At 38.2% G+C, this 20,270-nt stretch overlaps 1 protein-coding gene across 1 annotated transcript; it reads left to right on the top strand.

Annotated features, from left to right (window-relative positions):
* Positions 1-824: 824 nt before the first annotated feature.
* LOC306879258 (ATP-dependent 6-phosphofructokinase, muscle type-like) lies at positions 825-17,578 on the top strand. Its single transcript, XM_079432054.1, has 25 exons — positions 825-1,261; positions 2,302-2,352; positions 3,907-3,984; positions 4,428-4,526; positions 6,524-6,597; positions 6,833-6,910; positions 7,856-8,045; positions 8,301-8,466; positions 8,550-8,594; positions 9,076-9,184; positions 9,284-9,379; positions 9,485-9,577; positions 9,670-9,795; positions 10,569-10,633; positions 10,739-10,802; positions 10,938-11,084; positions 11,174-11,244; positions 11,430-11,517; positions 11,631-11,783; positions 11,883-12,047; positions 12,141-12,202; positions 12,353-12,464; positions 12,560-12,659; positions 13,303-13,408; positions 16,729-17,578. Exons 1-25 carry the CDS (start codon positions 1,036-1,038, stop codon positions 16,862-16,864), a joined length of 2,700 nt encoding a protein of 899 aa, XP_079288180.1. The 5' UTR covers positions 825-1,035; the 3' UTR covers positions 16,865-17,578.
* The last annotated feature ends 2,692 nt before the right edge of the window (positions 17,579-20,270 follow it).

Raw genomic sequence — 20,270 nt, 5'->3', positions numbered from 1 at the left:
AAGATTTTAAGTAAGAAGCATCTATTTCCACCCACTGGTAAGAAACAGTATTGCAACCTGTTAAATGAATAGTAATATAGAAAAAAGAGAAAGATACTGAATACAAGAAGAATTTTTGTTCTTTTGTCCTGTATGTAATATATGTGTGACATTTCATAATGCAGCCCTAGCTCATGAATATTAATTTATTTAGAAATAAATCAACATAATCTGTTACTATAGTGATAAACAGTCTATGTGATAATCATGTCTGCAATAGAGCATTTGACCTTTTCCAGATCAACTGAAATGAATAATAAAGACCTGATTAGAAATGTTCAATAAATGTTTAAAAAGTTGCTATTTTCTACATAAAAGTTTGCACTGCACAGAATAAGGCAGGACTCAGTAAGGATTAGTTCAGAGCCATTAGTTCAGATTTGTATTTTCATATTTTCACAGCCCCCTTCAAAATTTATCTGGTGATTTTATTCTTGGCAGCATTTCTTTTTGTGTGTGTGCGTGTGTGTGTGTGCCAGAAAATATATATATTTTTTTTATTTAAATATTTATTTCCTCCTAAAAAAAATATTTATTATTATTACATTAGATTGCACTAATCATGTTGGTCAAAAGTGTGGTCTGTTTTTTACTAACCTTTACCCTAACATAGTAGCACATTACCTGCATTAACTCCTGCTTTGATCCAATAAAATCTGCACGTGAACTCTGCTGCATGCAATCCTATTACAGTATTAGACGTCCTCTACTGTTGAGTCCAGCTGATTTCTAAGTATTGAGCCAGCACTAAAATACTATTCAATAATTTGATTAAGAAACAGATCAGTGAACAAATGCAGACTTAGAAGACCAGCGAGTTAGAGAGAGATTTGCTGGAAAATGCAGCAGAAATGAGGATAGTGCTTAGAAAGGGAGAAAATGAGGGAAGGAGAGAGAGAGAGAAAAAAAAAACGTGAGTAGGAACGTGAGGTCAGTTCTAATAATACTGATAAGACCTTGTCATGGCCACCACACCATCTCACTCTACTAGAAAGAATGGAGGCAGTGTTGGACAGCTGTGTGTGTGTCTGGCAGGTGTGTGCATGCATTTGGGATGTGTTTGTATGTGTGTGTCAAATTAGTTTTTGTTTGTTAGAGTTGTGCGAGTGTATTCTGCAACTGTCTTTACTCCTGTTCCACTGGATCCCTCATATTTGGCTGGCGGTGTTCATCTGGCAGTTCACGCACAGGAAGATTCAATTTGATGCTAATCATGTATACGGTACGCATAGTGTTAGTGTGTTTGGATTTATATGTGCGTAAAAATAAAAAAAATGCATGTTGTTTTATGTCTATACTTTGTTGTGACTGGATGTAGCCTTGTGTGTGTGTGTGTGTGTGTGTGTGTGTGTATCTGTGTGTTGAGTACTAGATGCCATGTTTCAGCGGTCAAGCAGGCAGATGACCAAATGACACAGCACTTTAATGTACTGATGTCACAGTAAGCAAGCATTGCTCATAGGGGGATTGATATTTATAAAATAGGAGTGGCTTATTAAACTGTTTGATTCTAGAGTTTTGGATTTCTTGAAGTCAATTCCATCTATTTACTTGATTAAGAAAAATGGAAATTAAATCTTATCTTAATGGGAATGTATCTTGCAATAAACTGTCTAATGGTATATTTTACACTAACATGATTGATAGTATGAATCAGAATGGCACAATAACTTGAGATTTTGTATTCAAATTAAATAGGTCTAATTTTTGTAAACACTCAGTAGCATAGCATAGTTCACCCAAAAATGAAAATTCTGATAAAACTTTGTTACTTTCTTTCCTCTGTGGGAACATAAAAGAAGAATGATGAAAACAAGAAAACATTTTGAAGAATGTTGGTAACCAAACATTTTATTCATACAATGAAAGTCAACGGGAACCAAAACGGTTCGGTTACCAACATTCTTTAAAAATCTTATTTTACAAGACTCTGAGAAGGCTCTGTTAGCTGAGGTGAAAACCTCTGTATTAAAGCATTTATGGTTAGTTTGAAAACAATGAACTTGCCTTTACTTCTTTGATTGCTTTTAAAATCTGTTTTTAAAATTAGTGTTGTTATGAATCTGAATTGAACGAATCGATTAAGTAACAGTGATTCAGAGATTCCTAATGCTCAAAAAAAGTGTTGCCACCAACTGGTGTAATGATGTAACGCATAGAAACAGTCTATGAATTCAGTAATGAATTAATGTCACAGTCATGAATTAATGGATATAAATGTGTTTTTCTTTCTTTCTTTTTTCTTTTTTTTTTGGTAAACAGGATCAAAACATTCAAGTAGCAGTGATGAATCAAAATCCGAACTATGTGCTGGTAAGGCTCTTCTAGAAAGTGTAGTAGTAGTATTTTGGCAATCAATTAAATGGACATACTGTAGTTAAGTCACATTCTTATGTGTAGTCAGTTCCCCCCAGTAACTTTTGGGATCTACCGCCAGCCCTGTGTTCTTTATCAGACACTAGATTTAAAACTAAGCAGACTCAATTTTTAGTACATTTTTAGTTTTGAAAAACTAACTTACAGTAAATGTCAATAATAATGTGCGTATTGTTTTGCATTTATTCATTTGTGTATTGTATGTATACGAAGTGTGTGTGTGTGTGTGTGTGTGTGTGTGTGTGTGTGTATAAAGCAAATTATTATTTCTAATACAATTTGGCCTTGACTTTGCCATCTGAGGCAAATCACATTTCTGTCTACCTTGAGATCACATTGTACAATCTCTCATTACAGTAACTCAAAAAAATCATACAGTATATAGTGGGGTTAAGTCTGATTATTTTGACTGCAATTTCGAAAACCCTTTCAGCATATATTTTTATAGAGAACATGATCACACTATATGTAATTTTGCTGAAGAGAATTATCTGGTGTTAAGGAGGTTTAACTCTTACACTGTAAATAGCTTGTTCAAAACAGGATTGGCAGGTTTGTAGTGTTCAGCTTCTCTAACCATTAACAACTAATTTAGATATAACTGGCTGGGTATAAGCAAAAACACAAGCAACTCTTATTAGTCTGCTGACCCTGATCCACAGCAGCATTCGATCAGTGGACAATAACCTCCTGGAGTCTAGTCATCTAACACCAATGTCATCCAACAACCAACAACTGTTGCACACTGGGACGCTAGAGTCGTAGAGTTTAATCCGGACTCTACTATAATCTCATTAGACACTAATCTTGGTGACTAGAAGTCTTCCTCTTTGTAAATGGAGAAACATAAGATATATTTACTATGTATTTACCTCAAAATTACTGAATTGGGTGGAAAATGAATTTAAACACACACACACACAGATAGATAGACAGATGTAATTTATTTTATTAATTGCATGATTTAATTACCTAATTATAATTTAAACCCATAAAATGTATCAATCCATATACATGTGTGTAGTGATTTGTTTGATGTTTCCAAGATTATCACAAGTTTTTCCCAAGTTTGACAAAACCTGCTGTGTTAGCTAATTAGTATTATTGGTGACCTAAATCTGTGGAATTGGATCATAGTAAAATTAAATCTGCTGAATTTTGTAGACATGTTACTGCATACAGTATATACAAAAAATGCATAGTGATAATGCAGTTCTGGCCATATAGGTAAGTCCTGAGCTTGATAAAAGTCCTTTCTTGTGCCCTTTACAGTAAGGATTATCTGAACTAATTACTGCACTAAACATACAAAGACAAAAACACACACACCTCATCGCCATATAATCATAATATTGTGTTCATAACATTGAGTGTTTTCTCAGAAAGATCAGATGGAAGTGTGATATAAATAATTAAGTCATGCCAGAGCTGTGTTGATTATTCTAGGATGTAGAAGTAAATGAATCTTTTTTCAATGCCCTTGTGTTATAGATGGAAAGCCTACTTCTACAAAGTATTTAGACGGAAACCTGAACAACCTCAGTTGTACCACCACCATACACAATGGCTGTAAGTCTGTGTGCGCACATGTGTGAGTGTTGTGTTGCACTGCATATTCCAGTATGTCCTATGGGAAAAGATATTGTAAAGGTCATGTTGCTGTATGCATGTCCAACATGACCATATGCTTTTGTTTGTCTGTGTATTTGTTTTGTGTTTGTATCTTGTTTTGTTTGTGCGTAAAGATCACATGACATGGGATTAAAGTGACAGTAAATGCAGTGTCTGTGTGTGTTTGTTTTAGTCAGAACACTAGCAGCATGTGGTGCCACTGCAGATAATTTTAAATTTAGTTATGAAGGGGGTGGATACTGTCTGTGACACTGCATGCCAGGGTAGAGGGAGTTCATACTGCTGTCACGTTCCCACTCCACTTTCTCAATCAGTCTTGAAGAGAGGGGTCTGATAGGGAAAGGTGACAGTTCACTTCAAAATTTCTGTTGTCGTCCCAGGCTTTCTCGTCAATATGCAGCGTTCAACATCTATGGACCCCACAAAGATGGGCATTGGAAGAGCCATCGCTGTCCTCACCTCTGGAGGAGATGCACAAGGTGAGGAAGTGTGTATTTGTGTGTAAGGGCCTTTATGGAGACCAACTCTGTGGAAGTAGGGCTTTAAAGAGTTTTGGGGTGCACTCTAAGTCTTGTGCCTTAAAACATAACTTTTTTCCACATTTATGATTTGACAGCTTTATACAACAAAACAAATAATCTACCACTGGTCTTGTAGTTAATGTCAATAGATTATAATGTAAAAACTTTAATATTCTGTAAAGCTGCTTTGCAAGGATTTGTATCATGAAAAGCGTTATACAAATAAATGTGAGTTTAATTGAACTGAATAGATTATTGGGTTATTATGTTTCTGTGTATTCAATGTTCAGTGTCACATGATCCTTCAGGAATCATTCTGATATGCTGATTTGGTTCTCAAGCAACATATCGTACCATTATCGCAGTTGAAAACAATATTTTTGTGGAAACCCTCATCCATTTTGAAAGTTGAAAGCTAAAAAAAACTTTATTTTATTTATTTAAAATTGAAATATTTTGTAACACAAATGTCTTTACTATCACTTTTGATCAATTTAACATGCCGTTGTTGAATAAGAATATTTATTTATTAAAACAAACCTTACTGAATGGTAGTGTAGCTGTTTTTGGGTAGTTAATGCACAACATGTTGCTGATTTTTATTCTGAGCATATTCAACATGCATCAAGATTTTAGGTAAAATAATTTATATGAATCTGTAAGTATTCCCTGGAAGGGAAAGTAGGGAAAATATATTAATTTCAGCTAACTTCAAATTTAAAAAAATTTATTAAATTTTTTTTTTTACTTATATATTTTTGTTCCATAGAACACTAAAGATGTTTATATTATCAAGGTCCAATAAAACACTATAAAATGCTTAGGAAAAAAGTCTTGTTCATGCTTTTGTGTATTCCAAATTGGTGCAATTTGTTCTCTTCCTCCTTGTTGTTGCATAATTTGGACAGTATAGATCACGTTTACTTTTGTTAATACGGAAAAGATCAGCATCGTCATTCTGCTAAACATCTCTTGTGCTTCATGAAATGAAGGAATATGTGTCCAGAATGACATGAGAGTGAGCAAATGATGGCATAATTTCCAGTTTTGGAAGAACTATACCTTTGAAATAGAGTTTCGATTTTGCGGAGTGAGAAGAATATCAGTGTTTGTCATTTAGGAAGGTTTTTGTCTGCATTATCATGAGCGATATGTAGTTTCCACCTCTTTTGCATTAAAATGCAAGGCATAAAGTCAAATGTGTGTGGTATTGAATTTTCTGCATAACTTGATAGATGATCATTTGAAGTGGTTTTGTTGGATGCTTGATTACCTGATTGAACTACCACCTCCTCCAGCAGCCATGTTGAATGAGCAACAGGAATCGTATATCAGAGAGGTCATGAGAGGTGCTAAAGCTTTCACACTGACCTTTTATCCAACCTTTAGCAGTAGGAAAAAGAACCGACCTTTAACCTTATCTGGTACCAGCTAGAGAATAAGTCAAATAACTGTGTAATGTCAACTAGTAGAAGAACCTTAACTATGGTCGGCCCATCATTCCCTCTCCCTCTCACTCAATTCCTCTCCATGATCTCTCTGTCTCTCTCTCTCTCTGTCTGAGGGGTGTTATATTTAGCCGGTGACCTTTGGGGAAATGTGGTTGCTTTAGAGAGCTGGGCAATGAAGCTTGCCTGTTGTCCTCTCTGGTTCAATCTTAAATGAAACTCGAGCCACTTAGATTGCCTTTTTCAATGGAACTTAACCACCATGTGTGTTTGTGTGACCAGATGACAAGATAACAGGTTTAGGATAAAACCAAAAGCAGTTTTTTCTCACACTCTTTCCAGTTAATTAGGTACCTTCATACATTTCACGAACAGTCATCAAAACTTAATTAAATGTAATGCTTTTGACAAATTAAAGACAACCTTAGACCTCTAGTTCTGGAAAATCAAAAGTCTAGAAAATATGTGCAATATTGATGCTTCTTTATTTATTATACTGTATGTCAGGTATGAATGCTGCTGTCCGAGCCACGGTGAGAGTTGGGATCTACACCGGTGCTAAAGTTTATTTTGTACATGAGGTTTGTACATTTAAGCACACACACATAAGTTACAAATTAAATGAAAGAATGTCATTCGCTGTACACAGAACTAGAGAATTTGTAATTCTGAATCAATGTTATGCAGATGAAATTCACTTTCTAATTCACTCAGCTCTTGCTCAATTCAAAATCCACTCAATCTTTTAAAGTTGATGTATTATGTAACGTGTGTGTGCGTTCCATTATTCATCCTTCAATCTTTGTGTGCGTCTAGGGTTATCAGGGCCTAGTCGATGGAGGAGATAATATCCGACAAGCAACTTGGGAGAGTGTGTCAATGATGCTGCAGCTGGTAATAAACTCATCATCCCCCTTCACCTTCAACCAGGAGCGTCACTAGACTCTTTTACTGGGGCATGATTCACAAAACAGTTCACTAATGCACTTAATCGTCTGTAGAAGGTGTTCTCACATCGTAACAGGATACTTTATAAGAGAAAAAACAAAAATACCGCTGGATGAGATGAAATTAACCCACAGTCCATTCCATTGTATGACACAAAACTCGCAAATGGTAATATCATTGGTGTATCAGCGATGAAGCTGCTCTTTATTGCTTGTGAACATGCAATTTATATCCATATATCCAAAACAGTATCATAAAAGAGTATTACAATTTTAAAACACTTTTTGAGGTGAGCCTGTGCCCCAGTGTTTATGGAAGGCTAGAAACACTCCTGCTTTTAACAAGCATGTTTGCCCATTGTATTTATTATTGTGCGCACATCAACATAATTGTAACTAAGGGATGAGTGCATCAGGTTATTTGTGTATATGTGTAAGTGATCATGTTGCATGGTATAACTGCTATGGTCCAGCACAAAATGCCAGAGTTCACCCAGAGACCTGCTTTTGAGACTTAGGGTAATGTTACACACACACACACACACACACACATACATATAAACACTACTGCCCACACCACAAATTCCAATTGAGTAATCACATGTGTCACAGACAAATGACATCATGACAATGCTGGTTGGCTGATGGCACCACAAGAGCATGGGCAGTCTCAAACCCTTATTACCAGCTAAACCTTAATCCTTGGTTTAGTGCTGTAGCCAAAAAGCACTGTGGTCTAAATCGTCCTTCTCATATTATGTAAACCAGCTGAGGTATATCTGAAAAACCTACTAACCATCCACCAACATTTTAAGTTATTTTATTGTTTGGATATTTTTGCTGAAGTGTTTGTGTTTCTTATTATTTTTCTTATCTCTGACTATTTTGTCAGGGTGGCACAGTGATTGGCAGTGCCCGCTGTCAGGACTTCCGCTCTAAGGAGGGCAGAGCTAAAGCAGCATGTAACCTGGTGAAGCTGGGCATCACTAATCTGTGTGTTATTGGTGGAGATGGAAGTCTGACAGGCGCCAATGAGTTTCGCAATGAGTGGAGTGAACTGCTTCAAATCTTGCTAAAAGCAGGTAGGATATATAGATGTTGAGTGTAAGAGATTTCTTTTGAAAACATTAATAAATCCCAAACTTTTGAAAAGTGGTGTATATAGTAATATTTGAAACTATATTTTAACTTTGGTGATATATTTTATATGTAAATATGCAATATTTAGCAGAAAAGACACTATTGCTTAATATAAATAAGAAACCTGATGAGAATATTCAGTGTGACACTTTTTCATATTTAGGGAAAATGCACATCTGTCTGTTGTCTGCTCATAGGTAAAATCACAGCAGAGGAGGCAAAACGATCATCTCATCTGAACATCGTCGGGATGGTTGGCTCCATCGACAATGATTTCTGTGGCACAGACATGACCATTGGCACTGATTCTGCTCTGCACAGGATCATGGAAGTAGTGGATGCCATCACAACAACAGCTCAGAGGTACAAACACACACATGCAAGTAAACATGGCACTACACAGTGGACAACACATTGATTTGTCTGTTCTTATCTCACCTTTGCAGTCATCAGAGAGCCTTCATTCTCGAAGTGATGGGGAGGCATTGTGGGTATGTTGCAGTATGGATTCATGGATATGTAATTTTGTTATTGTATGTTCCCATATTATCTGTTATACAACAAAATCCATATCTTATGCCAATCAGTTCTGATCGTAAAGCAGTCGCAGTAGTATCATTACATACATTATATATAACATTATACACAAGCTTACTGCCAGTGTTATTTAGAGTTTTTTTTTTATTTGTTTGTTAAATTTTTGTATTTTCAAGTTTTATTAATTTCATTGCATGTTTGTGTCATGTTTTACTATTTATTTTATTTTATTAGTTATTATTAGGCGAGTTATTATTTTCATTAGTTAGTTTGTTATTTCAACTCCTACAAATGCACATTCAATAATAACTGTGTCGTTACATAAACAATTTTTTTAATTATTATTATTTTTTATTTTAGTTATCACAATGCAGTGTTTCTCTTATGTTCTGCCACTAACTAAGAGTGTATGTACATGTTTATGTGTACATATAGATATTTGGCCTTAGTCACAGCCCTGGCGTGTGGTGCTGACTGGGTTTTTATTCCTGAAATGCCCCCAGATGAAGGATGGGAGGACCATCTGTGCAGGAGACTTACCTATGTAACATCTATACACATTATAACTGTCTTGTTTACCATCATAGTCAACATCATCATATTATATTCTGTCTAATGTCATCATGTTGTCTTGATTGTGCAGCAAAGAAGCATTGGCAATCGTTTGAATGTCATCATTGTGGCAGAAGGCGCTTTGGATCGCCACGGCAAACCTATCACTTGTGAAATGATCAAGAACGTAAGCCAAACATTGCTGCATAAAAATATGATCATTGTGAATTTTTTATCATCTGGTACTTCACAGGACATGGCTAATTCTTCATATTTGTTTGTGTTTGTTTAGCTGGTCACTAAGAAGCTCGGCTTTGACACACGTGCCACTATTCTGGGTCATGTGCAGAGAGGAGGAACACCTTCAGCCTTCGACAGAATCTTGGTATGGTTCAGATTTTGAAAGTATTTTTTGTTTATTTGATGCATCTGTAACATGCTGCCAGTAAGGTCTTCCCCTGTCCGTCTTGTTCTCAGGGCAGTAGGATGGGGGTGGAAGCTGTGATGGCATTGCTGGAGGCCACTCCTGACACCCCTGCATGTGTGGTCAGTCTGTCTGGAAACATGGCGGTTCGACTGCCCCTCATGGAGTGTGTGCAAGTGGTGAGCAGTAACGGACACATTCTGACTTGGCTGCATAATTATCATATTTAATTTGTTTTGTTGTGATTGTCCAAATCAGAATGCTGTTTTCCCAAAATAGAAATGTACAGTATGTGTTTATTTGTTTGTTTGTTTTTATTCTTTTAATGTAAATTAATTTAAGCAGTTCATAGCTCATAAATTGATAAGTTAAGAAGTTTACATTTTATATAATTTTATATTTATATTAACAGTTTAAATATGTGGTCTGTAAGATTTAAAAAAAAATGTTTTTGAAAAAAGTCTCCTGTGCCAATATTGTGCATATTTTGAAATAAAATAAATAAAATAAAGCTAAAGAAAGAAAAAGAAAATAAACAACGGTAATTTTGTGAAATATTAGTACTGTTTTCTTTTTCTTTTTAATATATTAAAAAATAAATGTACTCCGGTGATGGCAAAGTTGATTTTTTTTTTGCAGTAATTACTCAAATCTTCAGTGTCACATGATCCTTCAGAAATCATTCTAATATGCTGATTTGGTTCTTAAGAAACATTTCTTACTATTATCAATAGTAAAAACACTTACTGAATAAAAGCATTTTTTATATTAGTTTTAAAAAATCTTAATGACCCCAAAACATTTATAATAATAATGGTAGTATAGTTATATATATCATAATTAATATATGTTTTTATTTTTGAAGACATACAGTATTTGATGCAAATGTTTGGTTGATTTGTTCCATTGTTAAGCGATTTAATTTTTAATATCTTCCCGTTCTCGTTTTTAGACAAAAGAAGTGACCAAAGCAATGGCAGAGGGCAAGTTTGAGGAAGCTGTCAAGCTCAGGGGAAAGTGAGTTCTTTATCCTCGTCTTTCTCTCTTTCTTTCTTTCTTTCTTTCTTTCTTTTTGTTATATAAAACTAATCTTGTGATTGATTTGCTGTTTCTCTTCTGCAGGAGTTTTGAGAACAACTGGAGCACGTATAAACTCTTGGCTCATGTGACCGCCCCAGATGTGAAGGTGTATAATAAGCAGTATTTTATCACCCTTTTGTTAGGCTTTACTCCAAATATATGAATTTCTCTCTTCTCTACATTTATTTATTAATTGTGATTTTTATCATCATCCTCCTTCTTTGTTTCTCTCCTTGTTTAGAGTAATATGAACATAGCTATCCTCAACGTGGGAGCTCCATGTGCAGGAATGAACGCAGCAGTCCGTTCAGCCGTCAGGATCGGTATCCTTCAAGGACACGACATGCTAGCTGTACATGATGGCTTTGATGGACTTGCACACGGAACTGTAAAGTATTTAAGATACATGAGGAATCCATGAGTCCACATGAAGACACGTGTCTATTCAATTTCATCTCTGTCTCCTGCTTTTCACAGATTGAACCAATGACATGGGGCTATGTTGGAGGCTGGACAGGCAAAGGCGGTTCTAATTTAGGAACCAAGCGGTACGACAGAAATGTTTATTCAGTTCATTTTATAACTCTTTATAGAACTTTAATATTACAACCCAACTACATCACCGTTTGGGTATTAGTAATATATTTTCAAAAAACTTTCAAAAATCCTTTGGATGGTAGTACCTGTAGTGTGAGTTCCAGCATTTAGTTGTTGTTTTTGTTTCTCCCTGGAGGTCACTGCCAGCTAGTATGATTGAAGAGATCAGTCTGAATATAGCCAAGTTTAACATTCATGCCCTGGTTATCATTGGAGGGTTTGAGGTGAGAAAATCCTGAATATTAGTTCCAATGTGAATAAAAACATTCTTTTTATTTGCCCTTCTGATACTACCTCACCTTTCTGTTTCCTTCTTCACACTCTCTCTCTTGTTTAGGCTTTTGTTGGAGGTTTGGAATTAGTGACTGCCAGAGAAAAATACGAGGAGTTGTGTATTCCCCTGGTTGTAATTCCAGCTACTGTGTCTAATAACGTTCCTGGATCAGATTTCAGCATCGGTGCTGATACCGCTCTCAATACTATCACAACTGTGAGAAACCACACACTATAAAAAAATATATATATTTACAGTTCACAGACATGTAAGTCCACAACTATATGTGTAAGCATCTGTTTTGTGTCTTTTAAGACATGTGATAGAATCAAGCAATCCGCTGCTGGAACAAAGCGTAGGGTCTTCATCATTGAAACAATGGGGGGATACTGTGGATATCTGGCAACCATGGCAGGACTGGCTGCAGGGGCTGATGCTGCTTATATCTATGAAGACTCATTTGGCATTCACGACCTGGAGGTGAAACATGTTTGGTTAGAGACTGATGCTTTATTGAGTGCATGTACCTTATTTTGCTTGTTTTTAACCATTAAATGTCTGGTTGGGAGATAGACAAACGTGGAGCACTTACTGGAGAAGATGAAGACCACAGTGAAAAGAGGCCTCATCCTTAGGTTGGTCATTCTGCTACACAATCTCCTTCTGGGTCTTTTTGCTCTCTCTTTTACATTCAATCAACTTCTCCAGTAATCTAGACAAATGACTCCAGTCTTATTTCATTCTTGGACCAGCACTCTAAATAACATCAAACTGTTTTCCCTCAGGAATGAGAAATGTAATGCAAACTATACCACAGATTTTCTCTTCAACTTGTACTCAGAAGAGGGCAAGGGAGTTTTTGACTGCCGCAAAAATGTGCTTGGCCACATGCAGCAGGTCTGTGTGTACAATATTGATAGCATTCTTTGTTTTAACATTAGAACAGAGCTGAGATTTCCCTTGTCATTATCTCTTTTCTCATGGTATTTCAGGGTGGAACCCCTACACCGTTTGATAGGAACTTTGGTACAAAGATGGGTGCTAAAGCAGTGCTATGGTTGACTGATAAACTGAAGGAGTGTTACAGACATGGTGAGTGAACAGTAATTTCAATGAGGGGATGGCTGAGTAAAGGATTTTAACTGTATTTGAATTGTGTTTAAATGTAAAGCACGTGCCAGGTAAAAATAGTGACTGGAGAGAGAGAGATAGACAATTTTATAAAAATGTCATAAAATGTATATAAAATGCTAATAGTCAACTTTACGAGGTCAAACTAAATATTATATGAGCTGTTTGTACAAAATTGTGGTTATGCGAGAGTTATTTTTTTAGCAACAAACATTAAAAAAACATTTTTAACTTAAGTTTAAGTACTACTATTACTAATAATAATTTATAAATATCTTAATTAAATATAAATATTTTTACTAATGAATTGAATATCAGTGTCAAAATTGTGGCTTGACTTGGTTTTTTTTTTAAATTGATGGTTACAGTCAAGAAGGGTTTAAAGGCCAAAATCACCATTTTAAGAGAGGGATAATGACATTTAATATGTTTTAGCTAGCTACTTTTCATGCTAGGTTAATTTTATCTTACAAAATAGTGTAACATATCTAATAATATAAAAGCAGTGGGACACCAAAGTGTATCATATTCATGGAAAATGCCTTACATATGAACATGACCTGTTTGTGTGAATAATGTTCTCTTTTTGTCATCATGTGAGCAGGCCGTATCTTTGCCAACACACCAGACTCTGCCTGTGTTTTGGGAATGAAAAAGAGAGCCATGATCTTCCAGCCTCTCTCTGATCTCAAAGAGGACACTGACTTTGAGTGAGTGATCCCGCTGTTTCATTTTTCAAAGAGCTGATAAAAAATGTAAAAAAACCTGTAACTTGAATGCAATGTAAGTCGCTTTGGATAAAAGCGTCTGCTAAATGCATAAATGTAAATGTCCACCTGGAAGAGGCATACTGCGGAGTCACCTCCTCCCAGAGGGGGTTAAGTGACATTTCTCACGTGAAGTAACCCGTAGGTCCCTATTGCACATGGAAGTCTCTGAGATGGCTCAGGCTGCATCATTTAGAGATGGCAGAATGCGGTCTGCCAGGGAAAACACGGCCCTATTAAGTGTACCGTGGAAATAACATATGGGATTCCAACAGGGTCACTCATATGGGCACTAGCCTCACACCAGATTTCAAGAATTCATTGGCTGAAAGGCCTGGCGCCAGACACTCCGCCACGCCTGGCCGCCGGAGTGCTGGAGGACTCGACAGGGTTAGACGGGTAGGGAACTCTCTTCAGAATTTAGGCGTTAAGGACGCCACAAGCCGACTCTGAACCGGGCCTCTCAGTGCCACTACCCGTTTAAGGTGAGAACACAGGAGGAAACCGGTTCGACACGCAGGCTATAGAACCTAGCAAGCGTGTTAGGAGTCGCCCAGCCCGCAGCTCTACAAATGTCTGCTAGCGAGGCACCACGAGCCAGTGCCCAGGATGATGCGACACCCCTAGTGGAGTGAGCACGCAGCCTGAGCGGGCAGGGCACACCTTGTGCTTCATAGGCCAAGGTGATGGCATCCACTATCCAGTGGGCCATCATCTGCTTGGAGACAGCCTTCCCCTTCTGCTGTCCTCCGTAACAGACAAAGAGCTGTTCTGAGATTCTAAAGCTCTGAGTTCTATCCACGTACTATCGCGGTGCGCGTTCAGGACCGAGCAAAGCTAGGGCTAGGTCTGCCTCCTCCAGGGGCACCACCTGGTCCCTGAAGGGAGTGGTAGGAACCTTGGGCACGTAGCCAGGCCGGGGTCTCGGTGTTGCACTAGAGTTATCCGGCCCGAACTCAAGGCACGATTCGTCGACCGAAAATGCCTGTAGGTCCCCCACCCTCTTGACCGAGGCCAATGCAGTCAGGAGTAGGGTTTTCATAGAAAAAAACTTCAACTCGACTGACTGCAAAGGCTCGAAGGGGGTAGTTTGAAGGGCTCTTAGCACCAATGCCAAATCCCAAGAGGGTAGGGAGGGAGGCCTAGGAGGATTTAACCTCCTGGCCCCCCTAAGGAACCTGACGACCAGATCATGCTTCCCCACCGACCTTCCCTCTATGGGGTCATGGTGGGTGGAAATAGCAGCAACGTAAACCTTAAGGGTGGAGGGGGACAGCCTATACTCCAACCCTTGCTGCAAGAAGGAAAGCAGAGCTCTGATCGAACATCTCCGGGGGTCCTCATGGTGAGAGGAACACCATTCGACGAACAGGTTCCACTTCAGAGCATAGGCCCGTCTAGTGGACGGTGCTCATGCTGAAGCGATAGTGAGCGCTACCTCCTGGGGTAGGTTACCTAGAACCTCCGCATCCCATCCAGGGACCACACGTGGAGTTTCCACAGGTCCGGACTCAGGTGCCAGAGGGTGCCCCGTCTCTGAGAAAGCAGATCCTTCCTCAGAGAAATCGGCCAGGGAGGGGCTGTTGTGAGGAGCATGAGTTCCGGGAACCATGTCCTGTTGGGCCAATATGGAGCCACTAACAGGACTTGCTCCTCATCCTCCCTGATCTTGCACAGTGTCAGTGCTAGTAGGCTCACTGGGGGAAACACATATTTGTGCAGGCTCCGAGGCCAGCTGTGTAACAGTGCATCTGTGCCGAGCGATGCCTCGGCTAGGGAGTAGAACCACTGGCAGTGGGTGGTTTCTGGAGATGCAAATAGGTCTACCTGAGCAACTCCGAACCGCTTCCAAATCAGCTGAACCACCTGGGAATGGAGTCTCCACTCCCCTGGAAGTGCTGCTCGAGACAGCTTGTCGGCTGCCCACCTCGGGACTCGGCCATGGAGCCAGTGCTGAAGCTGTCTGATGTGGAGCAGACTGAGCAGAACTACCGCCACAGCTACCGCCATTTGCCCATGGAGCCTCTGAAAAGGCTGGAAAGCTGCTGCGGCTACGTGGGAGCGGGGATGGCCACAGGGGGGCGCCCACAGCGACAAGCAGGCTGAGGGGCTGCAGCCGGAGTGGAAGCAGCAGGTTTTCTCCGGCAAATGATGAGTTTGATTGCCTCAGTCTGCTTCTGTGCTGCCAAGAACTGCTGGGCAAAGCTCTCGACAGCGTCGCCGAAAAGGCCGGTCTGCGACACAGGAGCATTCAGGAACTATACATTCTCATGCTCCTTCATGTCAGCTAGACACAGCCAGAGATGACGCTCCTGGACCACTAGCATGGACATCGCACAGCCCAGAGACTGTGCAATCACCTTCGTTGCTTTTCGTCGCTTCGTCGTTTTTTTTAGTCTCGAGCAAGAGACTGTTCACGACATTCACGTTACATGATTTGACAATTTTTACTTAGAGACGGTCACAGCGCACCGCAATAAAAGACATGATCATTCATGATTTCATAACCGCTGGCCAAACTCAGAAACGAAACTAAAATTAAAACATCTTTGAGAGCAAGGGGGCCCCCTGGTGTTTCGGGGGCCCTACGTAGCTTGAGTATTCTGCATGTAGGGAGGATCGGCTCTGCCCAGTGTGCTCCTTCGGCAGCTCCACCAGCTTGAGGGGTGAGGGACTCCACTTGGGGAAGCCCTCACTGTGATCCTCAATTCACCTCTGACTCCACTGGACGCACTGACTGAATGCCCAGACATGTGAGGCAGCGATTGTGATCGTCCTGAGGCGCCAGGAAACGACCACACCATCTTTAAAAAGACGCGATCACCCGTGTTGCTCTTTTAGGGAAATGCTCCTTTAGTGCTGAAGCACGCAGGGGAACTGGTCACCGCACACTCCTGGTGTGGCTGTCAGCATGAACTCGATAGCTGCGAGACTGTGACCACCGCTGCTGTTGCCGTAACGCCCGCACTCTCGTTCTCTCTGCAACACCGAAGTAAAGAGCAGTAGTAATGCACCACCGCTCGGCTCTGAAGTGAAAGGATGAATTAATGCGGTGCACCTGCTGCCTCTTATACCTGCGCTGCCAGATGCGAAATATCACATGCCAATGTCCATTGGCTTGTTTAGTTACAATCAAAGTGGATTGGTCTCTCTGGTGAGATCCCAATTTGTCGGTCACCAACGTGACTCAGAGTGACCGACTGAAAGGGAACCTATCTTATCACTGCATCCTCATGTGCTCACACTGTCTGTTTCTGTTCCAGACATCGTATACCGAAGACTCAGTGGTGGCTGAAACTTAGGCCCATTCTCAAAATTCTGGCTAAATACAAGATCAGTTTGGACACCTCAGAGACAGCTACAATGGAGCATGTAATCAAGAAGAGAGAGACAGTCTAGACAACACACACACACACACACAATTACAGTGGAATAGAAAGGTTTATGAGCCATATGATCTTAGTATACAAGAACATTCAGTTAATCACCCTCATGTTCTTCATAAACCATATGAACACAAAAGGAAATATAGGTTACACGAGTGAACAAATAATGTCAGAATTTTTGGATGAAGTATGCCTTTAAGTACAAACCCCCACTAAAAGACATTTTTTTCAGTATCAATTGGAATTTTACTATTTCACTACTGGATTTCTCATTTTGGATTATGTCTGATTAAATTGTACTATTGTTTGAAAATAAATAAAACGAGCTAAATGCAACCTGTACATTTTACAAGTTTTCACTGAACACATAGAGATATTTGAAAAATAAAATGATGGTGAAAAACAATTTACATAAATTGAAATTCATTAAGACATTACATATTTTCAATGCGTTTTGGATTTTTATTCTACACGGCCAACAAATGATTTACAAAATGTTTCCAAATTTCAGATTTTCTTATGTATATGGTATCCCCCCAAAAAACTGTACAATTTATTATTTTTTATTACATTATCATAATTAAAACATCAAATATACTAATCCTAGCACACATCCCAGTTTTCTTCCAATATGTTCCAGAATATCGTTTAACATCCTTGAAACCCTGACTACACAGTACACCTTTCATCATATTCATGTGGTGTTAAAATAAATATGCTTGTCTACAGCTGTGTTGTTATGCACTTCATTTTATAGTTAAAAACACAGGTTTTCTAAAGCACAATTTTCAGATTACAAATGTGAGATTCCAATACTAAAGATGTTAGCAAACATGCAAAAGCAGGAAACAAGTCACAAGAGCGCTGCCATGTTGCGAAAATATTCTTACCCTATAACAGTAATAATCTATCAGAAAGTAATAACAAAAGTGCTGGCTAATAGATTAGGCAAACATATTGCAACAATAATACATCCAGATCAAACTGGGTTCATACCTAGCAGGTTCTCTTTTTGCAATGTTCTTTACAAGGACTATGGAAAAGATCATTTCATTAAATGCTCAAAAAGCTTTTGACCAAATAGAGTGGCCATTTACGCTAAAATCGCTTGAGCGTTTTGGATTTGGAAGCGGTTTTATTAAGTGGGTAAAAATTTTGTATTGACGTCCTTCATCATCCATTCTAACGAATGCTAATAAATCTAAACCATTTGAGTAACATCGTGGAGTTAGACAAGGAGATCCTCTTCTTTTTGATATTGCCTTGGAACCATTGGCAGTATTAGAAGTCACCCCCATATTCACGGAATAAAGTTAGGAGGTAATGAAGTACTGGTTAGTTTATATATGCTGATGACCTCTTAATATATCTCTCTGATCCAATCAAATCAGTGCCTCATATGCTTAATTATGTTAACGCCTTTGGCAAGTTATCCGGGTATACTATTAATTGGTCCAAAAGTGAATTTATGCCACTAAGCATACAAATCCCAATCACTTTGGTTCTTTGCCTTTCAAACTAGTTGAAGATCACTTCACTTACCTTGGCCTAAAGATTCCAAAGAATTTTTTATCAATGACTGATAAAGTGAAGGATAATATTGGTAAATGGAGGCTACATCCTTTATCAATGGTTGGAAAGATCAACGCAATTTAATGATTATTTTACCACAGATTATATACCTTTTTCAAAATCTTCCCATTTATACACCCATGTCCTTTTATAAACTTTTAGATTAAATTATCATGCCATTTATCTGGGCCTATAAAACTCCCCGCATAACAAAAATACATTTACAAAAACCCACACAGATAGGAGGCTTTGGGCTTCCAATATTTAAATTTTACTATTGGGCGGCAAATGCTAGAGCTCTGTCCTACTGGCAGAAGGGTGTTCTTAGTGAAATTTCCTTTATTACTGATCCACTATGGCTTAAAATAGAGACAATATCCTTAACTAAATCTTGTCTTCCAGTTCTACTTTTCTCCAAGGTGTCTCCTTCATCAAAATCTATTGGAAATAATTTTATGATAAAAAAATTCAATACGAATATTAAACCAAATAAGAAGTTATTGTACTTTGCCTGATGTCTCTGTTAATACTCCAATTGCTTACAATCATTTGTTTAAGCCATCAGAACTTGATTTGGTATTTGTTGCATGGAGAAACAAAGGTTTAAAGTCCATTGGGTACCTCTATGTAGATTAAATGTTTGCATCCTTTAGTCAATTACAGTCTATATTTAATCTTCCTGGGTCTGATTTCTTTCGGTATTTATAAATAAGGCATTATGTTAAAGAAGTCATTCCACAATTTGTTAGCAAACCAAAGACTAATACATTTGATGAATGTATTATGTCAAATCCAACCTCTAGACATCTGATCTCACAATTTGTTAATGTCTTCCCAGTGTCTGTAAACACAAACCATGCACATAAAAGAAGCTTGGGCCAAGGATTTTGGAGTAGACTTGTCCGATGAAATATGGAATGATTGCCTTAGTAAGGTCCAATTTTGTTAAATAAATGCCAGACACAGGCTGATCCAGTTTACATAGATTGTACTACTCCAAAGTTAGACTAAATAAAATATACAATACTATTTCTCAAATATGTGATAGATGTACCCGTTCTGGTTTTGCCCTAACTTGGTTGATTTTTGGAGTAGCATCTTTGGGTTTTTTTCAAAGGTTTTTCAAAAGGTTGTGAAGCCTGATCCCATTCTAGCAATTTTTGGGACTTCTGAGGTACTGAACACTTTTTTTTCAAGCTCTCAACAACCATCACTGTTGTTGAGTATGGTACTTGCCAAAAAGATAATACTTTTAAACTGGAAATCTTCAGATGCCCCTTTTTTCAAAATCTGGTTGTCTGAGTTGTTCCATTTTATACGATTGGAAGGTATACATTTATTGGAGCCCAAACCACATTGTCGATTCCAGGCTGTATGGCAGCCCTTCCTTGATTTCCTCAAGCCTGTCTAATCTACTTTTATGTAAAACTGCTGTATTCCAACAATCCATGTTAGCCCATTCCATACCTTCTTTTTTTTTTTTATTTAGTATTATTGTATTATATTGTTTAAATATGTTGTTTTGTATGTCATTACAAAAAGCTTTTATTTACTTATATATATATATAATAAAAAAACAGTATTACTCTAGAGTAAAACTTATAATAACTGCTGTCTTGAGTAAATAAAATATATAATAAATAAAAAATAAATACTCTCTTATCCAAGTGTGTAGCTTTAGTTGAGCAAATAGTATTCTTCAGCTGATTTGAATATTTTTAAGGGTGTTGCATTTGGCTTGTGAGGGGAAAGTTACAAAAGAGAAAAAAAAGACACGTACAGACAATATATAGACAGGAAGAGGTCAAGTGCCCACATAATTCCTGTATCGCTTGCACGCTAACTTT

This window comes from Barbus barbus (assembly GCF_936440315.1).
Source record: "Barbus barbus genome assembly, chromosome: 13".
Taxonomy (NCBI): Eukaryota; Metazoa; Chordata; class Actinopteri; order Cypriniformes; family Cyprinidae; genus Barbus; species Barbus barbus.
The sequence above is the reverse complement of the archived record's forward strand: the minus strand, read 5'-3'. Positions and strand labels throughout refer to the sequence as shown.